The sequence below is a fragment of the Aphelocoma coerulescens genome, chromosome 6, assembly GCF_041296385.1.
Source record: "Aphelocoma coerulescens isolate FSJ_1873_10779 chromosome 6, UR_Acoe_1.0, whole genome shotgun sequence".
Classification (NCBI taxonomy): Eukaryota; Metazoa; Chordata; class Aves; order Passeriformes; family Corvidae; genus Aphelocoma; species Aphelocoma coerulescens.
The window spans coordinates 16959619-16985615 of NC_091020.1; the positions used below are offsets into that span (position 1 = coordinate 16959619).

The window sequence follows — 25997 nt, forward strand, 5'->3', positions numbered from 1 at the left end:
AACAAGTTTTATGGGCACATTACAGATTTCTTAATCTCTGTTGGTGTCTGCAGTTGTTTGAGATCAGGTGTGTCTTCAATGAATAATGAATGCCAATAAAAGATTTAGTTTCATAACACAGGGCAATCTAACAAATGATTGACTAGTACCATTGGCTCAGCCAAATAACCCAAAACCTGCTCTTGAGCTAACACAGACCTTTGGTATATAAACTCAGATTCTGGCAGCCAGAGTCACTCCCTCCTTAGCCACAGAAGCAAATGGAGCTCCTGGGAGGAGCCACTGTTGTCCTCCTGGTTTGCATTGCTTGCCTGCTCTCCTTTGCAGCATGGAAGGGAAGGTCTGGAAAAGGGAAGATGCCTCCAGGACCAGCTCCCCTTCCCATTCTAGGTAACCTGCTGCAGGTGAAACCAAAGAACTTGGCCAAAACCCTTGAGAAGGTAAGGCCACTTCTTCCCTCTTTCTTCTGTGGGTGAGAAATGTGTGGGACCTGTGCATGGGGTAAACCTGTGGCTATAGCTTGATGACTTGCAATTCCAGGGGAGCAGAAAAGTCATGGGGATTGCAGCTGTCCCCTCTCATTGCTGTTGCCATGTTGTTCAGGGCCTGAGAACTGGGACCCATCTCCACACCTACATTTACCATGAGAGAACCAAATCTTGATGTTACCAGTGTGTGAGGCTAATTGTCTGCAGTGGGAGGCAGCAGCAAGGAGACCTTCCCACTCTTCCTCACTATTTGCTCCATGGCCATGTTCCCTCTTGCATTTTTACAGCTCAGTGAAGAGTATGGACCAGTGTTCACAGTGCACCTGGGCTTGGACCCAGTGGTGGTGCTGCATGGACATGATGTGGTGAAAGAAGCCTTGGTTGATCGCGCGGACGAGTTTGCTGCCAGAGGACACATGCCAATAGGAGACAGGGCTAACAATGGATTAGGTATGTTGGCTGACTGAGCTCCTTCTGAGGAGAAGGGAAGGGCTGAAGATGTGTTCAGCAGATTAGAGCTGGAGTGTACTTTGCATGAGGGAAAAGTGCAAGGGGTGGGTGGCCAGAGAGGGCTGTAATTGCTGACTTCCACCACTCAAAGGGGTGAGGTAGCAGAGAAGGGGAGCCAGATTGTTCTCAAAGATGGGCAGGGAAATGGCAAGGGGCAGCAGCCACCAGCTGCAGCAAGGGAAATTGTGTGTGGGTGAGTGATGAATTATTCACAAGGAAGTTGGGTCAGTAGTGGAGAAGGCCAAAAGCAGGCAGTTGGTCTACAGAACCTCCAAACTGCAGTATGCTATGACACTACCATGTCAGTGCTCTCCAGGGACAGGGCTCACTGTCACCATGAGCCACTGTTCATCTCGCACCCAGCATGCCCAGGCCAGGTCTTCCCTCTCCTTCTTCCTCTGCAGGGATTGTTTTTAGCAACAATGAGCCATGGTTGCAAGTCCGGCGGTTTTCTCTCACCACTCTGCGGAACTTTGGAATGGGGAAGAGGAGCATTGAAGAGAGGATACAAGAGGAATCTGACTACTTGCTGGAAGAGATCAACAAAACAAAGGGTACAGTCCATGTTTAATACATTTTATGTTTGAAAAAAATAGGCTATATTAAAGGGAGCTCACATCTTTAGCAAGGAATAAAGTTCCTATGGATTTGGTCCATGCACCAGCTACCTCTTATTACAAAGCTGTAATAATTTTGTGATCATGTTCTGTTCTGTTTGGAGGACCCTTCTGTGTCACTCAGAGTCTGTGATCTGATATTTCCAATAACAACCAGAGTTCAGATTACCCACAGTAGGAATCAGTAGACATAGAACATTTTGTGGCTTTTTTTATAGTTTGTAACTTTTTTGAAATCACAGGAACACCCTTTGACCCAACCTTCATGCTGAGCTGTTCTGTGTCCAATGTCATATGCTCCATTGTCTTTGGGAAACGATATGATTATAAAGACAAGAAGTTCCTGGCCCTGATGAACAACATGAACAACATCTTTGAGATGATGAACTCCCGCTGGGGACAGGTACATTCAGTAGGCATTTCACAGTGGCAACATCCTCCCAGGAGAGCAGGAGGCCTCCCTCCCAATGAAGTTCCATTTCAGTCTTCTATTTAGGACCCCATCAATGCTCTGCCGCACAGAAGGGATTTCATTCAAGAGCGAGACACTCCCTCACCAAAGGAATTGGCTTTGCCAGCTAAGTGAAGCTTCCCAATAGTCCTGGATACCCTTCTTCCCCATTTGTAAGGTTCCCACTACTACTAAGCAAGTTCTGTCAGACTGCCCAGCCTCATAGTCCTTCTGCTTGCCCCATTTGACAGGGTTGCGGCTTTTCTTGGCGTTTTGCTAACATCAAAAGGATGGGGCAAATTTATACATATAAAAATCATACTAGGCACCTTCCTGTTTCTTTCCTTCCAGCTGTACCAGATGTTCTCAAATATCCTGGATTACCTTCCTGGCCCACACAACAATATATTTGCAGAATTTGATGCTCTAAAAGCCTTTGTAGCAGAGGAGGTGAAGTTGCACCAAGCCTCCCTAGATCCCAACTCCCCTCAGGATTTCATTGACTGTTTCCTCAGCAAAATGCAGGAGGTAAGGAGACAGATGGCCTCAGCTCATCCCCAAACACACCTATGCTGAGTCCTTCCCTCTCATAAGTAACACAGACATTGGGACAACCCCTTCCTAGTCAGCTTTGCAATGGGAAAACAGCAACAATACTCCAGATATTGCCTGTATTAGAGGTTATAGCTCTGGGTCTGAGTGCTCAGCAGCCACCACTACCTGCAGCTGCTTGGAGAGGGAGAGCTTGCTCTGCTCTCACCAAAACACAGGGACTTTTTAAGTCTGGTCTTGCAGTTCTTTCACTGGAAAGCAGTTGGTACAGCAAACAAGCAGTGGAGTACCATTAAGTGCACAGCTCAAAAGAAGGTTGCTCTGGGATTGAATTTATTGCTCAAGGTAGCATTGCAATACCCCAGATGGCTGCTGCACCTTAGCAGAGAAATGCAACAGCTCTAGGAGAAAAGGGAGGCCTGGGATGACATGAGAAAGGGCCGCTTCTCTCAGCTCAGCCAGAGAAACAACAAAGCCTTTTTCTTAGGAGAAAGATCATCCCAATTCCAGTTTCCACATGAAGAACCTGATAACAAGCACCTTCGACTTGTTCATTGCTGGAACTGAGACAACGAGCACCACCATACGATATGGGCTTCTGCTTCTTCTCAAATACCCAAAGATACAAGGTACCAGTTTGTGAACTCTTCCTCTCTAGCTATTCCCCTGGGCTGGGCACACGTCTAATGCCACATCATTCTCCCAAATATCCCCCTCATATCTCTCTCTATCCTTCCCTCTCTCTCCCTCTCTCTCCCTCTCTCTCTGTGGAAGCTGTGTCCACATCTTTGTTTAGCCAAATCAGTAGGAGAACTTTCTTTGCATGAGCAGCAGTGGAGCTGTGTTCTAGTCAGCACCAAAACCAACATAATGCTCCTGCCATCTATGATTTGTAAACAGCTTAGGGCAACCTATTGAGATAGGTTTGGTTTTATTTTCCCATTTGATGGTTTGTGCTTCTCATGACAGAGAAAATTCAAGAAGAGATTGACCAGGTAGTAGGACGATCAAGAAAACCTTGTGTGGCTGACCGGACCCAGATGCCCTACACAGATGCGGTGGTCCATGAAATCCAGCGCTTCATCTCTCTTATCCCCCTGGCTCTCCCTCACACTGTGACCAAAGACACCAGCTTCAGAGACTATGTTATTCCTAAGGTTAGCTCCCTCAAGTTCAGCAGTTCTTAGGCTGTCAGTTACAAGCCATGAGTTAGAACTGTTGTGGCCTGACCTTGTTTTCACCCAGCCCTCTGTGAGGGTTTTATTCTCAGGCAGCTGGAGCTCACTTGCACTCCCTTGTTGATGCTCCATGGGCCAAGACTAGAACAGGAGCTCTGACCAACACCTTTGTTCCCTTGCTCTGCATCTTTACCTATCTGCAGAAGCACAGTGGGTTCACAAAAATGGCAGCAAAGTTGAGGAGCTGCTTACCACCATCCAGGACAGCCTGTGCACATGCTTGAGAGCAAAGTCAGTTGCTGGTTATTGAGCAAAGAAAGACCTTGAGCCACAAAATGCTGTAGGGTATATCTGCATTCAGTGGAACAAACCAACCTGTTTACTCTGTTCTAGCACACTTCCTGAGGCAGTCTCTGCTGGCCACTGCCAGAGGCAGGCTGGTGGGCTAGAGCAGCCCATGGCTCGGCCTGGCCCACTGCAGCACTGCACATTGCTCTTCTGGGTGACTGTGGGCAGCTGGGAAACAGCAGTACATGGGCTGTTGGTGGTGTGATTTCCAGCTGTCTGTGTAAAATCATATGGCAGGACCCAGAGAACTGCTCAAATTCCAGCAGAGAACTCTTGTGACATCACTGCTGATTACTCCAGCCCCTGTTAATGGCTGGTCGGGAAGTGGGAAGGTAGAGGATTGTTGCAGGAGAAATTTGTCAGGAGAAGGGAATTGAGCTTCTGAGCTTCTTTTCCACAACCTTGTGTGCTTTTGACTTTTCGGGCTCAAAGAAAAGAAGGGACATGGTGCATCTACAAGGTCATTATTATGAAATACCAAGAAAGAGAAGAATTAGGTGGGGTGTCCCCTGATGACCAGAGCAAAGTGAGGATAAATGTTCTGGAGGCGAGAGGGAGCATTCAGGAAGAGCAGCCAACAACTGCTGTGACATTCAGTAGGGTCTTCCTAAAGCTGCCTCCTCTAAAGGGTCCCCAAAGGGAAACCAAAGGCACTGGTAGGGTCGTGCACGGAAGCACAAGCTCAACTTGGCAGGTAGTCAGGTTGAGTGATTTAATTTGCCTGCCTTACATGTTCTGCTCTTCTTGTGTTGCTTCAGGGCACCACGATTTTCCCCATCCTCAGTTCTGTCCTCCATGACAGTAAAGAGTTTCCAAACCCACATGAGTTCAACCCTGAACATTTCTTGAACAAGAACGGCACGTTTAGGAAGAGCGACTTCTTCATGCCCTTCTCAGCAGGTAAAGCACAGTTTTGCTTTTTTCCTCTCTCTGTCAGCCTCCTCCTCTGGAGACCACCCTGCCTTTCCCTGCAACACACACTGCCTCTTCTCAACACAATCCCACTGGTGCTTCCTTGGGGCTCACTGCTCTCTGGATAACTCCTCCCTGCTGCTCGCATCTCCAATGGCATGTCCCATCTTCTTCAGGCCTCATGGCTTCTCAAATCTCCTACTAGGAGCTGTCAATGTAATGACATGAATGGGATCCACTGACACTGCCTAAAATACCCAAGTTGTCCTGAATGAATCTTTTTGTGGTAACTCTACTTTTCCCCAGTAAATTTGAAGTACCTCTTAGGCTACGTACAACCATTCACCTACTGATAGGCCCAACCTTCCACTTCCTCACCTGTGCTTTATGTCACCCTGCTCTCTCTCCTCTTGACTCTTGTGATGCTTCCTCCATGGTTAAGTCTTCTCCTGTTCTTCCTTCACACACCCATCCAAACTGTCAAGGGTCTTTTGCCAACAAATTCTTCTCTTGAAAATATCCTCAGTAACCCTGACAGTCCTCTCACTGCTATGGCTGTATGTAGTAAACAAAGCTGTGCAACACAGATGCTTACTACAAACTCTGGTCTACTCAGAAACACACGCTGAGTACTATTTGCTGCTTTCACTTTCAGGAAAACGAATATGCCCTGGAGAGGGCCTGGCACGAATGGAGATATTCTTACTCATAGCCACCATCTTGCAGAACTTTACCTTGAAGTCTGTTGTCAACCCCCAGGAGCTCAACATAACCCCGACTCTGAGTGGGACAGGCAATGTACCTCCTGCCTATCAGCTCTGTGCTGTCCCCCGCTGAAAAGCACTGAACCACTCTCCCCAGTGTCCTGAAACTGGCTGTTCCTTTACATCTCCTTTACTAAAATCAACAGCAGGAATATTGGCCCACCTTTCCCAGGCCTTCAGGAAGGCAGTCCAAACACAGGTACACACAGAGAGCAGAGAAGAGAAGAGAGCACTGAAGGCTCATGGAACTTGACCACACCCCAGGAGGCCCTGGGTGACATTGCAGCCTCTTGCACTGGTGCTCTGTCACAGGATCACTGAGTGCAGTGGCTGCATCAAACAATGCCAACACAGCTCCTGCAGCTGTGCAGATGGATAGTGCTGCATGTGTGTACCTTAATGATCCAATAAATAAAAATCTATTTATGAAGATTTGAGCTTTATTTAATTTGGGTTGGGGCAGTGCCCACATCTGCTGCTGCACTGCAGAGTAGGTCTGCAGAGCCTGTGGCCAGCACCCTGTGGGAAGGGCTTTCCCTCCTGGGCAAGGATCCTGTCTTTGTCATTCACTGTTGCTGCCTGCAAGGAGCTCCAGAGCAGTCGCAGCACACCTCCAGCCAGGAAGGCTCACAGTGCTGGAGAAGAAGAGTGTCCTACAGCCTAGGGGCTTTCTGCCAAATGAAAAGAATGCATTCATGCTTTTTGCAGGATGTTGCAAGGAGATCACTTTTACCTGAGCATTGGAGACTGCAACCAAATCTCTGGCTGCTCTTTTCTACCATCAGTATCACTGCAGGGATTTAGATGTTCTTTATTAAAATGAATTAATTTAGGAAAAGGGTAGTGTCTCTTTTTTCTGGCCCCAGCTACAATTTGGTGCTCTTCTTTCAGTAAGAGGATGGATGGTTTTCATAAAAATATTCCACCACAGATTACTTTCTTCTGGGCTTCTTTGTTCCTGTGGGGTGTGGTTGTGTTTGGATGTTCAGTTTGTTGTGTTTGTCTTGATCTTCATTTACATAGATACTTGTTGTCCCTTGCATCATGGTCATATAAAAGTCCTAGTGGCAAAACATAATTTCTGTGATTGATTGTCACAAGGCACTCAGAGACCATGTGGGTACTGCAGAGAAAACAGTGTGCAAGAATTCCTACCTCCCTTTGGAAATGCTTAGCATTATTTTGAAGGAAATATATTTGCCCACATCTCAGGTCCATGCCTCCTTGTCCCTCCATTTTTTCCCATGAAGGCTGCAGCTCTAATGCTTGTGTACTCTAAAACAATAGCAAACCATCACTGACTGCTGATCTGAGATTCCAATAAATGCACAGACGTGCAAGCAGAAATAGCAGTCAGGTATGAGACCCAGGAACAATGGGGAGGAGATTACCTTGAGCTTTCCATTAGTCTAAGGCTGCCCTAAAAGCCAGTCCTGCTATCAGGAACTCAGCAGCCTATATGCTTTGTTGAGAGTTAAAAATGGCTTACATCTGGAGGTCTTGGAGGGGATGATTCATACTCCTGCCCACTGGGATGCTGATTCATCTGAGGCAATGAACGAAATAGTGACAAACAACATCTATCAACAATTCACAAACAACTGCATGAGAAGCACAGAGCAGTGGGAAAATGTTGTTACTAAACAGCTCGAGAATGCAGGACATGCTCAGGAGATAAATAACAACATGGGGGATAATATTTGGGATAATATCCAACATATCCTAAGCTGGATGCAAAAATGCTCTTTCTTTTGGAACAATGACAGGGTCCACTTGACACCTGCCCACGAGAACAATCTTGCAGAGGTCCGCTTCATAATCCAGGGCACCAGCCTCCTCTGCTCCAAGTGCCCTAAGACTAGGCAATCCCTCCAGGACAGAAAGGCTGGGGCCAGATGCTAAAATCCAAGCAGGTGTCTGAAACTGTCTCTTGCACCATAAGGAAAGGCAGAGCTAATGAAGCAGTGAGTTTGATTGATCTGGTTGGGGCAAGAGAACGGGAGGGTTAAACACTCCCAGGGGGCTTTTAGACAGGTGGTCGGTCCAGTGGCCCCACCTGCTTTCTGACTTCCCCCCACTACTCCCATCCAAAGACCCAACCAACTCCCACTCACCATTTCACGCTTCTCCATGAAAAATCCCTGCATGCAGTAACAGCAGACTGCCCAATGTCAGGGTTAGTGCTCCTTTTAGGATAAGCTTCTCTTCCTGCTAATACATGCAGAACCTGTAGAGAAGAAGAGATGATGGCATTTCTCGGGCTAACTCACAAACTGACTGGGTCCCAGCACACCCAAGCTCTGGTGCACACCTGGGAAGCTGGGCTTTAGGGCACTGGAGCCTCCATCTCCTCTCTACCAGCTGCATGGCAAATAAGGCAGCTTCTGGCTCTACGAGTGCACTTAATGTGAGGCACAGAGGGGAATCCTGCTTTTGCTTTCCAAGGCTAGCACCTCATCTGCCAGAGCATTTGCTGGAAATGCCAGGACAAAGTGGAAGATTTCTGCTGGCTTGATGCTGAGACCAATGAGCCTGTCTGGTCTGTGGCACCATTCTTTGTCTGAAGTAAGTTGTACCACTGGGTCATATTGTGCCATGGTACTCTGGTGCAGGAGGCTACAGGGGGATGCTTATTCCTTAGGTCATCTCCATTGCTGCTTTGCCTTTGGGAACAGCTGGGAGGAAATTCAGACACCATGAAGATTTGCGTAGCTGTGACACACACCACAGGAAATGTTCTGGGTGGTGGGACATAAACAAACTAGGTGTGTGTTGGGGAAAGAACAAAAACATGGTCCTTAGCAAGCAGGGTAGACATCAAGCAGTGGACAGAAAGAGGAAGAAAAACATTTTAGGTGCTGCCCTAGCAGCATTTTGCTGCCATGGAATGTGGATCACAACTTTGCAGTAAGGAACATCTGCCTCATCCTGCCGTCCTTTGCACAGGAGTTTCATGTCTCTGGGTCTTGGGACCTGCTGCTGAAGGCCATAGCCTGTAGTGTAATATGCAAATATCATAGCAATATGTAATATGCAATATGTCATAGCAAATGAGCTAGTCCTTTGAAAAATACTTATGGACTAATTCCCAGATCCCTGACCCTTATCACTGCAGACCTGCATCTCAGCCCCCTAAAGTGTGAGCAACACATGGAACAAGTAGCCCTCTGGCTGGCCAAATTCTTTCTCTGCCCCACTTTCTAATGATCCCTTGATTGCAAAAGCCAAGACAAACCTAAACACCCACAGGAAAGTTCCTTCCTGGTATTAGCAGTAGAGACAAACAACAGTTGGCAGAACAAAGAATGTAATAAGAAATTTCCTCCCCTTCCAGAAGTGGAAAATGCATGCATACAACAGAATGTGCAACTGAATCCACAGTCTTAAAGAATGCAGAGATTCGTTCTGGGCAGAGGTACATTTGTGATTGTCCCCACACCCTCTTCTTTTCCCCCTCTAAAAATTATTTTAGTTAGTGAAATGTAAAACCACACAAAGACCAGAATACATATTCACACACCAGAGGGTTTGACATTTTTTTCCTTAAGAAAATTTCACACATTTAGAATTATTGACTGTTAAGTCCAGTCAGTACAGCAGAAATATTCTACATAGATCATTGGTTGGAATGCACAGTACAACATTTGTGAACACTCTGTCACAAAAGACACCTGGATGAACACTAACAAGTGTAGTGGATCTGTCAAACCACATTGCAAGCATCTGCAACAAACCAGTCTGGGGTAGATGGGAAATTACCAGAATGTGGAACAAAGATGTTAAAGTACATGGGAACCTGCTACAGTCACTTTTCCCTAGAGCCATTGCTGCCACTAAAAGGTCAGGAAACTTGAACTTGTCACCTGAAACTTTGCTTCTGTTTCACAGGGATTGATGCCACACTTTTATTTCCAGACCCAGTTCACTGTAATTTTGTTTGAACTGGAGCAAGGAAGAGAAGGACAAACACACACCCCATCTAGCAGAGCTTACTTCTCCAGACCTGCATGGTCAAACAGCTTGAGGTCAGAGGTCTTGCCTGTAAAAAGGCCACAAAATTTAAAAAAAGAAACAAAGCAGACCTGAAACAAACCAATAAACCAAAACCAAAACAGACATAACATGATTTTATACAGCCTGCAATAAAGCTATAGTCAATTGTACAGTATTGTTCACATTACACTTATTAAGGCTTTGACTACTGGTCTTCTACATGCACATTTTATATACATATAATCCTCTGTGTGTGTATATAAATTACTTTACTTTTCTTGTTCTAAGCAAGAAAATATTTTCATGCATTTGCTTCTCCTAGTATTCACAATACTTGGACCATATTCTATTCAAGGGTTTCTGGAGAGGGCTGGGTCTATTTATTATCCATCTGAAAATGCCCTTATCTCCAGGAATGTCATTTGTGCCTGACAGTGGCACTGGCCCCACACTTCTCCACAGTCATACACCAGAGAGGAGGTGCCACCCCAAAGCCTGACAGCACAATGGTTATGTAAACATAGTAATCCTTGGATTATAAATACTTTATTAAAGCTAACACACCTCAGCTTTTAGCTCATAATTTCCCATGAGTGCCTTAATGAAACATTCAGAATAAAGTATTGTTTTTCCTCTTATATCAACTGCTCAATTACAGTGGCTCCCCCAAAACCACATTTTTCCTTATTTTTTTCTGAAAGAAGCACCAAGCTACCTGTTAATTCTTTGAGCATGTGGCTGGGTAGCTTTCACGAGCAAACAAGAACGTGTCTGAGCCTTATAGCTCTAAGTGCTCTAAGTCGAAGTCACCATCTCACTTGCAGCCTTGCCATGAAGTTAAGAGACTGGGCCATGCACCAGTGACAAACAGGGAGGAAGCAAAAACCAGAAGAGCTCTTCCATTCCTAGTCCCATGCCTGCAGCTTGCACACGTTTGACAGATTCCCAGAGATCACCAAAGCTGACCTGTAGCATGGCCTGTGTCCCTCTGCCTCAGGGACACCCTGACTCCCCCTGTCCCAGCGTGTCCTTCAGCGAGAGGTTCTGGTCAGCTGAAGTTGCAGAGCACTCCTAGGTTGTGGTGGGGAGCCCTGGGGAGAGCAGCTCAGCTGTGAAAAGGAAGGGCTCATAGGAAGTCAGGAAAGGAAGCAGCATGAAGAAGGCTGAGAAAGCAGGAAAGGGTGGAGTGAGGAGGAGAGATTCCATATTTAAGATAAGGCCTGGGCTGCTGCCACAGCCCTCAGAGATGCCATGTTTGGTGGTGTAACTGGAGCATGCTGTCAGCACTCCTGTTACGAAGCTTTGCCACCATCACACAGTCATGCCTTGCATCCCACCACAGCATTTCCATGTCAGCCACCACCGTTCCCCTTGGGCACTGCATTGAAGTACTTCCATTCAACATATACCATGACAATTACTGCAAACCAAACACTGGGTCCTTCTCATTCCCTGGAATCCAAGTAGCTAGCAGCCCTAAAGAGACTGTCCCTGTCCCCGGCCTTGCTCTCCACTCAACAATAAGCAAGACAATAAACAGACAGGACAGAGTGATGCAGGCACAGCCATCTGGTTGTTCTCTTATTGCACAGAGTATTTGGGGCAGGTAGGGGAGAGCAGGTGGCTCACACAAAGTCCTTTGAAAAAATCGTACTCATTGTCTGTCCAAATCACCTGCTCCAGAAAATATGTTCAGACAGCTCATGACATCTCTTGGGAAATGTCACCTAGAAACAAGATATGCAAGAGACGAAGGCTATTCTCAATTCAAGTTCAGTCTTCATTCAGCCCCATGGCAAGTTGTGCAAAAATACAATGTTTATGCCCTGGCAGGTATGATTAAAAGAGAATTTTTTGGTCCTGGGTATGTTAAAAAGAAAGGGTCATGCTAATAATTGCAGAGGCAAACCTTTGAGACTGAATTTAGATTTAGTTACAGAAAATACTGTACACTGCTTTTGGCCAAGTGCACAGAAGCTTTAAAAAAAAAAAAAAGACAAAGATCACAGTTAAATGTCTTGCTCTTCAGATGGGGAATGTCTGTGAGGAGCAGTCAAACTATTTTCTCATGTGCAATGCATCCTGAAATTTGGTACTTATGTATCGGGCATGAAATCCTTTCTTGTTGATGGTGTCATCTGTATGGAATCGAATCATGATGGAATCCCCTGCAGAGTAGATTTCTTCCAGAGGCTGCAGAAAAGGAAAGAAGACAGTACACAGTGGTCAAGTATGCAGACTAAATAACTGTCTGCACTATGATACTAGAGTTTAAGCCCACAGTGAAGACAGATTGGCCAGTAAACATAAAGACTTGAATGCTCAGTACCTCCTGCCCTGATGTGCCTTCCTAAGCACATTCCTTTGCTCTTTATGTTTGAAGACTGATGCCAGTCCACTCTACAATCCCAGTCCTTCCAGTTACTTTTTTCACAGGACTCCCTGGATATTCTTTTCCCAGTCTTCAGGTTTACTCTAATTTGTCATTGTCTTTTCCGGAAATGATACAATTCAAACTGGAACCTGTTTGGCAGCTGAGGCTCTCCCAGTGTTCAAATAACTCAGGTACTTATCTTACATGACAATTCTGGTTATGTCCCACACTGTTGTGACCTGCTACAATCTCCTTGTGCTTCCCTTTCCCAGCCATTCTTCATTTGTCAGTGTGCAGGTAGGTAGATTACTACCCAGCTGCCCTGAACTTCTTCACACCAAGCTGCTATGCTTTTGTTTATTTTCCAGACCATTTCCCCAGTTTGTGAGAACTTCCACACACCTGCTCCCTGATTGTCTCTCTTTAAATTCAATAGGAAATTTCTCCATTCAATTGCTGAAATACATGGCCCTGGGCTAAAAATGGACAGTCAGTAAGCAAGAATTTTCCAGCCAACTCTGCATCAGATAAAATGGCTGTGATATCCTGCGGAAGGGGAAGAAGCAAAACCTAGCCACAAAGCATTCTCAGATTCAGTTTGCAACAGCTGCCCCTCTCCAAAAATGGTATGAGGATACTTCCTCTCCACCTTCAGTGATCCCTCTGAAATCACCACCATCATGGCTTACCCCTGAGCCACAGAAGCGTCCCAGACGGGGTGCAGTGCTGTCATAACCATCGTAAATCTCCATGTAGTCGTACCCACAGTCAGTCTCCTCCTCTATCTCAAATATCTGGAATATTAGCTCCACCCCATAACCATCTTCAGCTGCAATCACCCATTCACAGTTGGCTTGACCTGGGTAGTTGTTGTCCCCAAACTGAGCATGGGAGTATAGGTCCTTAGCTTGTACTTCAGCCTTTAAGAGCCCACCACACTCTGAAGGGAAAAAAGGACACAAAACAGTCTCTCAAAGTCCATACTCACAACAAAGACTCATCCCACTTTTGGGTCAGTCATGAGCAGAGAAGACCTCTGGCTTGAAGTGCAATAGGGAAGGTAATTAAACACTGCACCAAACGACAATAAACCAGTGAATTCTACAGTCACCCATGAATCCAAAGACCCACGTAGCTTTGAGGAGCTTGGTTCTTTTGGTACAGAATGCACATGGAAAAAGGTGACCAGTTTAAACTGGCAGGATAGGGTTCTTGACACATACTCTTGGAAAATGTGTTGTTTTAGAAAGCAATTGCTTTGTCCTGTAGATGAAATTCTAACCCCAAGTGTTTTGTCAGCAAGAAGCGGAAACACATCAAAAAACTGGAGACCAAAGCAATCCTTTTCTGCCCACACAATGCACAAAAGTAGCCCTGTGTTTGTGCAGAACATGTGTGCTTTAGCACACATTGTCTCACAGCCAATGAGGAAGACGCCTCTTCACCAGCGTGACATGCACAGCCACTCCAAGGATGTTTCATCTGTTTACAGTGGCAGGGATTCAAAAGAAATGAGTGTTGGCACAACACGCCCACCCCTGTGCTGCCACACATAGGAGGATCAAGCTGTGTCTGTCCACAGCACAGCTCTGCTTCTACCATAATCAGTCTAACCTGGGCCTGTTCTGAGGGTGGGCCAATACACAGGCTAAATTGCGTAACATCCTTTTCCAACAGTTGATACGGAACAGAAGGGATTCTTGCTCAACCAAACACCTCCAATTTAAACAAAAGAGCCTGAGCAAGAATGCCCAATACCAAGAGACTTCTGAGCTGTTATGGAAGCTGGTATTTATGGTATGCTGCTGGCAATGGTCTGGAAACTGAACATACACCACTTAAAATTTAGGTCAAGTTGATTTGGGAAAAAGGTGTGTCTGTTTTTACCTAGTAAAAAATGTAGTGAGACTTGATGACATCCTTTGGCACTACGGTATTGGCAGGCAACCAACTTACCTGTGCTGTGCTTTGCCTGGAAACCTCTCCTTTGCACAGAAGCATCAGAGTAAAACCTGAGGAACATCTTGTTGGTAGAAGCCACTACAGGGTCAGGTTTCTTGCTGCCACAGAAGCGGCCAAGGACAGGCGACTTGCTGTTGGGCCCATCATACATTTCTAAGTGGTCATAGGCACATTCTTGGTGCTGCTCAATCTCAAACTCATTGAAGGTCTAGAGCAAGAATATGGAGAATTAAGACAGCTGTAAATCTGAGCATGCAATTTAGCATAAGGTGAAATGCCAAGTGAGAAACAGATCAAATGGTACATCTGTCCCGCTCTCCCCACAAACTAAAACAGCATAGTGTGCTTTCAGACAAGAGTGATCTCAGGGTGGCAGTGATCAGAATTCTGTTATCAATGTGCTGTGTTGCCTCAGCCTTTCTGCCTCACATGGGTGCATGACAACAGCTATCAACTGCAAGCCTTACAACACTTATTTTTCTGGCTGGAAATTCTGCCCAGCACACCAGATGGGCTGTTCTGCAATATTACTTCCACTGAGCACAGGGATGATTTCCCCCAGTACATGGACCATCTGCACAGCTCTGGGCATGTCCTGCCATTTGCATCAGGCCATGTTGTAAAATGGGCCTTATACCTCTCCCTCAGAGGGGCCGGGGGCTGGCTCAGCCACCACCTTATGTGGATATGGCCCCAACAGAGTGGCTCACAAGGAGGGGTAGGGGTGGGAGGGCATTTATGCCATCTGTTTATGGAGGGCAATACTCCACAGTTGTCATCTGCTGGAGTCCCCTCCAAGCTGCCTCTCCTCTGCCTTGTGTCCCTCTGAGACCTTCTGCCCTTTTGCAAGCCAGAGCAGCCTCCCAGGAAACTTTCCTCCAAGAGCCCCAAACAGGACCTGAGGGGATCAGCGTCCCACTCACACGGTGGTGGGAAGTCACTTCAGCTCCTCACAACCCGGCCTGCTTCTTGCCTCACACTCCCGCTCTCTGGTTACTCACTACTTTCACTCGGTGGCCAGGTGTTGCAGAGATGTCCCAGGTGCACTCTTTCCGGCTGGGATACTTGTCAGGCCAGTTGGGACTGCTCATCATTCCCTCTGCACCACTCAGCTTGTGCTCGCAACCAGCTTGGGAGAGAGAAATTGCATTGGGGCAGGTCTCACATGGCAACCCTCTAGTGTCCTACATGGTCCTCTCTACCCACTGAGACCCTCTAGAGGACAGAGACAGGGAAGGCTTCAGTCACCAAACAAGGCCTTTTAGTATTACTCCATAATTCTGGTGGGTTTGTCTGTGCTTTTTTTGAGCTAACCTGGCAAATGGTGAAATGGACCATCTCGCTCCCCTGGGCCTCATTAACCTAATCTATGTCCTCACACCCATACCTATTCTCCTGCTGCTTCACTTCATCTGCCCTGTTCCTAGGGCCATGATGTCAACCCCTCCACAGTGTTGACTTTGGTGCTATCTCAGCCTTGCATTGTCATGCCAATCTGGAAAGCTGAATCAGCTCATGGAGAGGTCAGACAAGGACCAGAGACAATACCCAGGAAGGCCATGGGAGCAGGAAGAAAGGTAATTTTGACACCAGCAAGTGGTCAGATCAGCCCATCCTTTCCCTTCTGACTCAAGCACAATAATTGAATGAAGCAGCAGTGACCAGTCTAATGATGATGCCCCACAACTGCTCCTTTTGCAAGTCCAACTTCTCATCCCCACCCTGTCCATCCCCTGTGGGCATATAGAGAGCAAGACTGGGGAATGGGAATGGTCCTGTTTCTAGGCAGTTTTTCAGCTAGCTGGGGCTTTTTCAGTGCCCTTGCCTGGTATGCTGTACAAACTTCCTTCCAGCACAGGGCAGGAAGCACCCTGAACCAAACCATGTTTGAAGAACCTTGGCTTTCCTGAGGGCAGGAGTGGGGATTTTACCTTCTTTACAGTCATGGCCGTTTTCATGCAGCATGAAGCCATTTTTGCACTGGCACATATAGCTCCCAAAGGTGTTGATACATTCGTGCTGGCAACCACCATTGTCTTTGGAGCATTCGTCCTTGTCTGGGCAGGATCAAACCAACAAACACTGAGTTGACAGGGACACAGGTTACCACAGTCACCAGCTGAGAGCCCCATACACAGGCTGGCACATAGCAGTGCAAATCTCCAACTCTACTGCTGGATTAGTCCAGTCAGCTTTTTAGCCCAGATACTATTCTCTTCAACTGCCTTACATTCCATAAAATGTAACAGAAATGTGTTCTATTTTATAATGTAAGTTTATTGGTTAAAGACTTCTGTCTAAAAGAAACCTAGAGCAGCATCTCGTTCTTTAAAAATAGAGTCCAGCAAAAGCATCACACAAATTCACTCTCCTAGGTAAAAATCTACTTTATTTTATCAAGTTCTTATGTGCTCTGATGAGCCTCCATTTCTAAATAGCTCTATCTGAGCACAAATAGCCAGGTGGTGAAGAAGATCTAAGGTATCAGCGGCTCCCTGAAGCTGAAATATGCCCCAGTGGATCTTCACTCCTGTGTGTTTGGGACTATGCATTCCTCAGTCTCACTTTCTGAGCATAGGATCTGCTCATGGTTTCCAGTCCAATTTAATTTATAAGAAGTTTATCTCCAATTTTTCTTGGGACAATGTCCTCCCTAGATCTCATTAACTTCCTCTGTCTCCTCACTCCCAAGTGTATTTCTGGATGAATCATTCCCACCTCATCCTTCCTCCTGTTAGATTTAATAAGTCAAACCCTTAGCCCTGATTCTACTCTGCACCTGTCCTAATTCAAGGCCATTTTGCCTGATCATTCTCCTCAAAAGCATTAATACTCCTAGGACTCTGCTGAAAAGACAGAATGAAATTGAATTTCTACTTCCAAATGACATACAGTTAACCTCCAGAATTGCCTGCCAACAAGGTACATCACTGACACAAAGGATTGAGAACAGAGAATGAAAAGCTTCCACTAGTACACACTGCTTTGATGGGAATGATTGCTATATAGAACACTACTGGAAATTTTCTAAATCTTCTAGTTTCAGAGGAAAAAGCTTTCCTTTTATACTCTAGGAGCAGAAATAACTTCTAGGATTAGGTTCCACACTGCTTCCTGCTGTGGAAGGACTGGAGGCATTGATGCAACCCATGCATCTTGTTGACACCACACTATGAAACTGGACCATACACTGCACTGAGAACCCAAGATGAAGGTGACACAGCACAGAGCAACCATGCTTTTATGTTTAATAAACCATGCCAGGCTCTGACATGGTGTTGAAGAAAGTTCACCAAAACCAAGAGGTTCAGACAGAGGAGACAGCTATGCAAGTAAAAGAATACAGTCACATACCAGAGAAGTAGTGAACTTTAAAGCCTTTCTTGGAGACCGTGTTGTCTGATTTGAACTCCAGTCTCATGTTGTTGCCATATGACGTGATTACTTCGGGCTTCTCTGAGCCACAGAATTTGCCGTGTAGCTTGGAATCAGAAGCCAGCTCACTGCGAACCTCAACATAGTCATATTTACAGACCTGCAAAGAGAGGAAGAGATTTCTCAGCTCTGCGGCCTTGGAACAGAGCATTTCAGAGGAAAGGGGCAAAGACTTCACTGAGAAGGAACAGAAACAGCCTTGTACTCAAATACACTCCTAACTTGCCCAAAATCTCCTCTGTCAGTTTTCTTACCCCTTTGCTTGCTGCCCTGATCTTAAAGCATGGGTGTGTTTTTCAGAATAGCAAAGGTTCCACTGAATTTACTAAAAGTTATTATTTCCATCTTATCCAAGAACCTGACAGTGTTGAATGAACTTTAGCAGCCTCCTGAATTAAGGAAGTGCCACTGCTCCCATTTACAGTAGGGAAACTCAGACCTGAGTGCTTTGTTCAAACTCCACCCTGCATGGCAGAGAACAGAATCTTTTACTGTTATTTCATTTATCCTTGAAGAACTCTACTTCATTGTTCATTTCCAACTATTTCCCTCCAAAGACAGCACTGGGGAGGTGGGAGACAGGACACCTATTAGGGATGGAAAATACCTACTATTATGCAAAACTAGTAGAGAGAAGAAGACCATTGTGCTGGTTTTGGCTGGGGTAGATTTAATTTTCTTCACAGTGACTGGTACTGGGCTGTGTTTTGGATTTGTGCTGAAAAAAGGGTTGATAATATCAAGACGTTTTGTTACTGCTGAGCAGGGGTTGCACAGAGTCAAGACTTCTTTTGCTTTGTGTACTGCTCCACCAGCGAGGAGGCTGGGAGTCCTCAGGGAGCTCCAGGAGGGGACACGGCCAGGACAGCTGATCCTCACTGACCAAATTCCATACCACAGGACATTATATTCAGTATATAAAGTGGGGGCAAGTAGAGGGAAGAAGGAGGAAGGGGAGACATTCAGAGTCACACTGTTTGTCTCCCCTATAAACTGTTACATGTGATGGAGCCCTGCTTTCCTGGGGATGGCTGAACACCTGCCTACCCATGGGAAGTAGTGAACTAACTCCCCATTTTTCTTTGCTTGTATGCATGGCTTTTGCTTTATCTATTAAACTGTCTTTATCTCAACCCATTTCTCTCACTTTTACCTTTCTGATTCTCTCCCTGGGGGAATCACTCACTGGGGGAAAGTGAGTGTGCAGTTGTCTGGTGCTTGGTTGCCAGATTGGGTTAAACCATTGCACCCACTTATAATAGAACAGCTTTAATCCTTCCACTCGAGAGAGAAAGCAAATCCAGACTTCAAGGGGAACAGTCACTGTTATTGGCATAACCATAACGAGGGTGGGAAAACAACCAAAAGCTCCACCAGTGAGACAGAGCCTCCTCTTCCTTGTACCCCAAGGATTTATCCAGTTCTGCTTTAGCCAATAGTCCCACCTCCGAGATGCAGGGACTGGTTACGTACATCATTGCCTTCCAGCTCAAACACTTCGAACTGCAGAGAGATCCGGTACTGGGCTGGAGCTACCACCTGCCAGACGCAGTTTTTGTTAGTAGGATATTCCTTGGGCCATCCAGGGCTAGTAATGGTCCCATTGAGCTTGGTGATGAAGCCCCCACAGGCAGCTGGAGAGGCAATAAATGAACACAAGTTTTACTTGGTTCTGTTCAGACACACAGATTGGGCCACAGTGTTAACTAGCAAATGAACCAGATCCTGGTTGGTGGCAAATTTCAAATCCCAGCCTCCAGAACAGGCTTAAAATGCTGGGAAGTGTGAGGAAGACAGAAACTTCATCTGCTGTAAATCACCAGTCAAATGCACCCAGTGAGGCTATGGCCCTGAGAGCCACCATATAAGATTAATTTCCTTTTTAATCTCTATCCTTGGGCTTACTGTGAATGAGTTGACTTGACATGCACAACACAGTTGTAAAGGCCAGCTTGGTAAATTCACCTACACTAAGTGCTACAAACCTTACTAATGCAAGTTTATCAGTAATGGAATAATTACAAGATAATGCAATCCTAGGGAAGACACTGCTGTCAACTCTTCAGTAGTTTATTATATATGGACTGCATCTTCTCTAGGGAAAGTTGAAGACAAAGTCAAGACTTAGCTCCACTATCCCATTTCCTTTAAAAATTTAGGACATCTCAGCTTCATCTTCTTGTGGGAGGGCAGGACTGTTACCTCAAAGGAGTAAACCTCAATTTGCTGCAAAATTCTATTTGCAACGAAGCAATTTTTTTCTTGCTGTTTCTTGAGAGTAAAGAGATATGGCCACACTTTCAAAACCCACAGGGATAAATTCTCTCTGTATCTTGTTCCCAGCATAATTTTGCATTAATAGGACTATCCCAAGGGGGCAGCTTCAATATAAATAGAGTAGCAAGCAAGTGGTTTTGGAGAAAAAAAAGCTATTTACTCTGATGTATATTGCTACACTTTCAAAGACTATCCTTTCTGCTTTGCCCACAAATGAAGTCTAAAGTAGGTTAAAAGTGAAGTCCAAAAAAAAGCCTCCCAACTGATAGCAACTGGCTTGCTCAAAAATGCAAGAAATTACTTTTAAAAAACCCCAAAAAGCAGCTTTCAAAACCCTTGTGCACACACCTAACTGTGCTCTCATCAAGTCAATAGCACTCTTACCCAAACAGTTTGACAAAAGCAGAAATCAGGGCAAACCAGGTGATGTTGAGAGCACCACTGGCAGCATGTGGAGCTCCCTACATGTCCCTCCAGACAGAGTTTTGAGACAAGAACAATGGATAGATTCTCAGCACACCAACAGCTGTATTGTTGGCAGAAGCAACACTTCCTGCATGAGATTAACTCTAGAAAGCTGACACAAACAGCTTCTATTATTGACATGCGTTTTTTTCCCCTCCATAACAGAGGGAGTAAAATTCTCTTCAGTATTGAAAAAGTCTGTTTTGCATGCAGACCAAACATTGATATTTTTGAAATTCCTTTTTGAAAAACAAATAAATTCAGTTTTAGATTTAAAAACTTTTCTGCCACTCAATGGTTAGGTTGTTATGCCTACTTCCTTTATGCTGCACTGTGGGAGATCTGGTCTGAACAGCAATCTCTGGCCATGAAGGACAACTGGCTTTAGGGATGTTTATCAGTATAGAATCAGGATTTTTCGGGGTTTTTAACCAAAACTTGTTTTTCAATGGAAGGCATTAACAAAAAAAAAATTTCAGCTAGGGAAAAATAAAGCAAAATAAAGAGGATGCAGGGGCAAGGAAAATAATTTCCAAGACTAATCAATTCCATTATTAGCTGTAGTACCTATCCTATAGTCAGATGACTCAATCTGTAGATTACTTACCTTCACAGCTCTTTTTATCAGCTGTCAACTCATAGCCAGGCTCACAGGTGCATTTGTAACTGCCCAGTGTGTTCTCACAGTGCTGCTCACACCCACCATTGTCCGGCAGAGAACACTCATCCATCTCTGTCAGGAGAAAGCCAGAGGAAGTCACACTTTCCTGACCACCCTAACATCCTGATATTCCTCATGCAACCCTTCTGGACAGAAGGAACAGAGCACTGACTGCCAAGCCAAGACTGTGGAGCAGGCACTGCAGCAAAGCTCACAAGTGCTGAAACACTCCTAGCAGCAGAACCATAAAGGACTACCATTACTGCTACTAGCCACCAGTGCTTTTTCTAGACACGAGCAGGAGAACACAGTCTCCTGTAAAGACTTCACTGCCTTTTGTTCTCATATGCCATTTTTTTCTGCTTTGTTTCATTTGTTTTAAAAATCCTCACGGTCTTGAGTAACTCGAGCTACCAGGAACCAACCCATTATGGCACACACAGTAATGGAGCTGAGGGAGGTCATACCCCACGGAAAGGGGGCAGCAAAGGAGCTGGCAGGACATGCACGTAGTTCTGCCTTTTCACAGGCACATGAAGTCTTGCTACCTTACACTTTGAAGTAACATTCTTCAATCACATCTCAACAACCTGAACTAACATTTTAATATGAAGATAGCCACTGGCTTCTCACCCTGACCCCTGATTCCACATGCATCCCTTAATAGATGGTTTTATTAACATGGCTGTGGTGGGTTGGCCTCAGCTAGCAGCCAAACTCCCACCTAGTTGTTGGTCCACTCCCTGGCCCACCACTCCCATGGAATGAGGAAGAAAACAGGAAGAATACGAGCAAAAAAGTTCTGGGTTGAGACAGACAAATTATCCACCAATGACTTTTCTGTTCAGACAGACTCAATTTTGGGGAATTTAACTTAATTTACTGCCAATTAATATAAATATTTGTGTGCTAGTTTAGGTATTGGGAAACAAAAACGGAAAACAAATATGTTAAAACACCTAAAGAAAACACCTTTCTGCTTGCCTTTCCTGGCTCAGCTTCATTCCAGGCTCCTCTCCCCCTGCCTTGTACCCCTACGAGTTACACTCAGCCCCTGCAGCAAAGCCAGGGTTGTGCAAAGGCAGGAGGGGATGGGGAGTCACAGGCAGTACATGACCCTGCTGCTACTTCTCATTCTTCTCCCCTGCTCCAGGTAGATGAACTAACATTTTAACCATATACAAAATAGGCTTCAGTGACACAAACAACTTGTTGCCAAAATGAAGATAACTAAGAAGAATAATCCTGGAGATATCGCATGAGATATACCTGACTGGCTGGAGATGAGGTAATTGCTCTCCATATCTTCCTGGCATTGCACCTTGGGTGTGACCAATGACTTACCCTCTCTAAGCTGATTGCAAGTTTATTTTCTCTGAAAAGTTAGACATTACCACTGCATGTTCTCACAAAGCATAGCATTCAATTCCATCCTTAACTCTGATTTTTTTTTAGGCTAAGTTATTTTCTTTCAATGTTGTAAGACATTTAATTGAAGCCCTATTCCTTTCATAATTCATTAAGGCAAAGCTTACCCATTGCTCAATCAGCTATGAGAAGCAGTATGAAGAGTGCCTGCAGAGCCATCTACTTTGTTCCCTTTGCTCATGGAGTGTCTGGTAGTCACAAGCCTGCTGGATATGGACATTGCAGACTTCAGATTCCACCTTGAAACTCCACATGTAGCCTGCAGGTGTGTCTACCCAGCTTTTGCACACAGACATCAGCTCTGCCCACAATGCAAGCTGGCTAGAAATTGTGCAGCTGTGACTACTGTGATGCTTGGTCCAAGCAAAAACACTTTACTCCTCAGCTGAATTTACTAGCATGGACTTAAAAACATCCTAACCATCCACAAGCTACGTGGTTTCTGGTTCAAACATGAGAAATCTGAGCAGACACTGGAAGATGTAGTCTGCCAGCAAAAACTCCACAGAAAAGACTTGTGTCTCCAATTGAATTAGTGTACAGGTTTACACATTTTTACATTAAAAAAAAAAAGAAATAAATTTATTTCTGACTATCTGTATCACAAAAAAAGCACCTCAGGTTCTGGTTTATAAGTTTCTTCCCCTACAAACTTGTAGATGAACCTCAGATTTTAGAGAATGATTTGCTGTGTCTCCATGTAGCGCTAATCTCTGAAAGACATCTCTGCCACAGTCAGCCTGCACTGTTCACTCCTGAAAGGAGCCAAAATGTCTTTAGGAAGAAGTATTCTCTGTGCCTTTATGGAACCTGAGAAATTTAAACAAGGAAGTGTAGGTACTGCGAGAGTTGTCCAGGGACTGAGATTAAATGTCACAGTAAGTATTTGCCAGTGATCTTGCAATCACCCTTTGTCACAGTCCATTAAGACCTCTCAAATTTACAGGCCAATATAATCTGTGAATTCAGCTTTATTTAACTTTTTTTTTTTTTTGCACGTAAGTGCATGGTTTAAGAACTACGGGTTATAAATTATGACATTTTATGGCTTGAATGGTGAATAAGTGAATTCATGGGATAGACTAGTCTGAGCAAAGGGGATTGAGCCCTGACACATTTGTTTGTTTTAAGTCTTAAGTTCATGAAATAAAGTTTAATTCACAGAGTACATTCTCCTGAAAATTTGTGAAACCTAAACGGACCATGACACCCTTAACACGAGACAAAAGTTAAGGTAGAAATAGATAAAGGACTTATGCAATCCAAATATTGGCATTGCAACTATTATTTCTGTACAACTGTCACTGAACTTAAGACAAACATGACTGTCTGCCCCCCAGCAGCTCCACAGGTATTTTCCCAAGCAGTTAGGTATTTGGTTCTTGCCTCTATCAAGTCACCAGGATCCTGGTAAAGGACCATGTCTAAGGTCCAGCTCTTAAAAAGAGAAAAAAATTTAAAATCTTAGTCTTACTCACATCTTCCTGAAGAGAATCTCAGTTTAGGAACACATTTGTGTCCTAAAGGTCTCAGTATTCTTTTTCTGAGATTCTACTTGCATTCAGATTTACCCTCACTCCAGACGTTTCTTTTGGAATAGAACTTAAGCAGAGAGCTGTCTTTAACATTCCTTGTGCAGTATTACTACTTCTTTGGAAATGTCAGTGTCCTCTAGCATGGCTAAAGGGAGGTAACATTCTGTCCAGCTGTGCAACATCTATGCTGACACCACCCCAGAGTTGCTTTCTGTCCTAATGAAGGAGGAGGTGTTCCTGTCTCAGCATCGATAATGACAGTCGTACAAACAAATCTTAAGTACAAGTAGATAGAATGATAATTGGTCATTCGTGGATGGCTTAAGGGATAAATAGTCCCCAGGTTTGCCTGTGAGAGGGACTAGATTACATACCTCTAAAGAAATTTGCTGCAAAGCCTGCTTTATTGATGGTTGCGTCAGATGCAAACTTCATCCATACTTTGTTTGAACTGGATTTGATGTCTTCTGGCTTCTCGTAGCCACAGAAGTGGCCGATCAGTGGGCTCTGTTCAGTGAGGCCATCTCGGATCTCCAGGTAGTCGTAGGAGCACGCATCATGCCATTCAATCTGCAACAGGAAAAGTGTGTGCCTCCACCTCACTTGGAACCGAGTTCTTCCAGCCTAGTGACACAGTTAGACTTTGGCCACAGATCAGTTCCCCAAACAACTGGCTACAACTAAGTACTTGCTGTGGCTGCCACTGAGCTCTTCTGCAGTTCAAACTGCATTCAAGCCTAGGCACATCTCAGTTCTGCTGCTACTTCATGGCTATCCTGCGGTGAAACCCAGCCCCTGATTATCTACAAACTGCTTTTGCGTGAGAAGCTGTAAGAAACAGAGCAGAACAACTACAAACAAAAAGGTTCAAGGAATAGCTGTGGGGAGGTAGCTGTGTCAGCCCTTCACAGGACAAGCATGGTGAGTGTACACAAGCCACAGGAGCCCGTGGGATAGATGGGATTTATGCACCAACCAAGGTTCTGTCCACTCCTGTCTGCAACTTAGCATCTTAACAGAGGCTGATCATTGGCATGTAGCTAAGAGTGTAAGACATCCTATAACCAGTAGAGGACAACTTTTTGTGACCTCTTCAAAGCCTGTCTGCCATCTGGGAACACAATGTTTCTTTGGGGAGTCACATCCTGCAATCTAACAAGCCCCAGTGACACCAAGTGTTTTTTGCCTGGATTGTGACCATTTACTCAGCATATTTTAAACTTGGCTTCAAAATCTCTGAGCAAACTTTTGGTAAGGTAAATGATACACTGAAATAGCCAAAAGATTTTTTTATTATTATTACTATGACTTTCTTCTTAATTTTAAAGGATCTATAGAGGCAAAATAATATCTGTAATATAATATACAATGACATTTCTCACCTCAAAGGCTTGGAATGTGATTCCTATGTGAAAACCCTCAGAAACTGTGATCTTCCAGATACACTCTTTGGAAGGTCTGTAGTCATCTGGGTAATTGGGAGATTGGATCTGACCAGCATCTTTGTGTATTTCTCCACCGCAAATAGCTTCATAAAAAAGAAACAGAGATTGCAAGTTTCTCTATAGGTAAGGCCTGCTCCATACGTACCTTTCTCATCAAATCAGTATCAGTATCGCTTGCTATACAAAAGCAACACACAAGTCATGGAAGTTTTTACAAATCTAACACTTTGTCTTAATGACAGTGTCTCCTATCTTGTCTTCAGAAGGTGAGCTCAGTGGGCCAGAGAATTTTTATAAATTTTTGTTATTCATACTCCTGCTCACCTTCATATCTGCTTGAAACCTGCTACCAGCAGTAAGAACCAAGAAAAGGGCGGGGGGGGGAAGTTGCAAATCAAATCCAGCCACACGATGGCAATATTAACAAGCACAACTTGAGCTGTTCACCACCAGACCATCAGGCTGACTGCTGCGCATGAAAAATTCAGTTTTAGTGCCAAATGGAGTAAGTTTAAATACTAAAATAGAAAATTTAATGAAAATCTAGTTTAATACAAAGCTATTAAAGATCTTGAAGAAAACAGCAGTTCAGCAAAATTGTC

At 44.8% G+C, this 25997-nt stretch overlaps 2 protein-coding genes across 5 annotated transcripts in view; one reads left to right on the forward strand and one right to left on the reverse strand.

Moving 5' to 3' along the window:
- Positions 1-221: 221 nt before the first annotated feature.
- On the forward strand, positions 222-6250 carry LOC138112407 (cytochrome P450 2C19-like). The gene is made up of 9 exons (XM_069019470.1): positions 222-440; positions 776-938; positions 1403-1552; positions 1858-2018; positions 2418-2594; positions 3106-3247; positions 3588-3775; positions 4903-5044; positions 5712-6250. Exons 1-9 carry the CDS (start codon positions 261-263, stop codon positions 5891-5893), a joined length of 1485 nt encoding a protein of 494 aa, XP_068875571.1. The 5' UTR covers positions 222-260; the 3' UTR covers positions 5894-6250.
- A 3081-nt stretch (positions 6251-9331) lies between these two features.
- Positions 9332-25997, reverse strand: part of TLL2 (tolloid like 2) — an 86349-nt gene continuing 69683 nt past the window's right edge. For all 4 annotated transcript variants that reach the window (XM_069019466.1, XM_069019467.1, XM_069019469.1 and 1 more), the window contains 10 exons: positions 25333-25478; positions 24325-24520; positions 20934-21059; positions 19058-19218; positions 17504-17684; positions 16081-16206; positions 15151-15278; positions 14144-14357; positions 12877-13127; positions 9332-12006 (listed from right to left, as the gene is read on the reverse strand). In XM_069019466.1, the coding sequence (XP_068875567.1) occupies positions 11872-12006; positions 12877-13127; positions 14144-14357; positions 15151-15278; positions 16081-16206; positions 17504-17684; positions 19058-19218; positions 20934-21059; positions 24325-24520; positions 25333-25478 (1664 nt within the window). In that variant the 3' untranslated portion in view covers positions 9332-11871. The remainder of the gene's footprint in view (positions 12007-12876; positions 13128-14143; positions 14358-15150; positions 15279-16080; positions 16207-17503; positions 17685-19057; positions 19219-20933; positions 21060-24324; positions 24521-25332; positions 25479-25997) is intronic.

Bases quoted from the DNA above. Each gene is read 5' to 3' on its own strand.
- LOC138112407 (XM_069019470.1), top strand. From the start codon at position 261: ATGGAGCTCCTGGGAGGAGCCACTGTTGTCCTCCTGGTTTGCATTGCT. The intron at 2,019-2,417 runs GTACATTCAGTA...CTTTCCTTCCAG, and splicing joins TGAACTCCCGCTGGGGACAG to CTGTACCAGATGTTCTCAAA. The intron at 2,595-3,105 runs GTAAGGAGACAG...CCTTTTTCTTAG, and splicing joins TCCTCAGCAAAATGCAGGAG to GAGAAAGATCATCCCAATTC.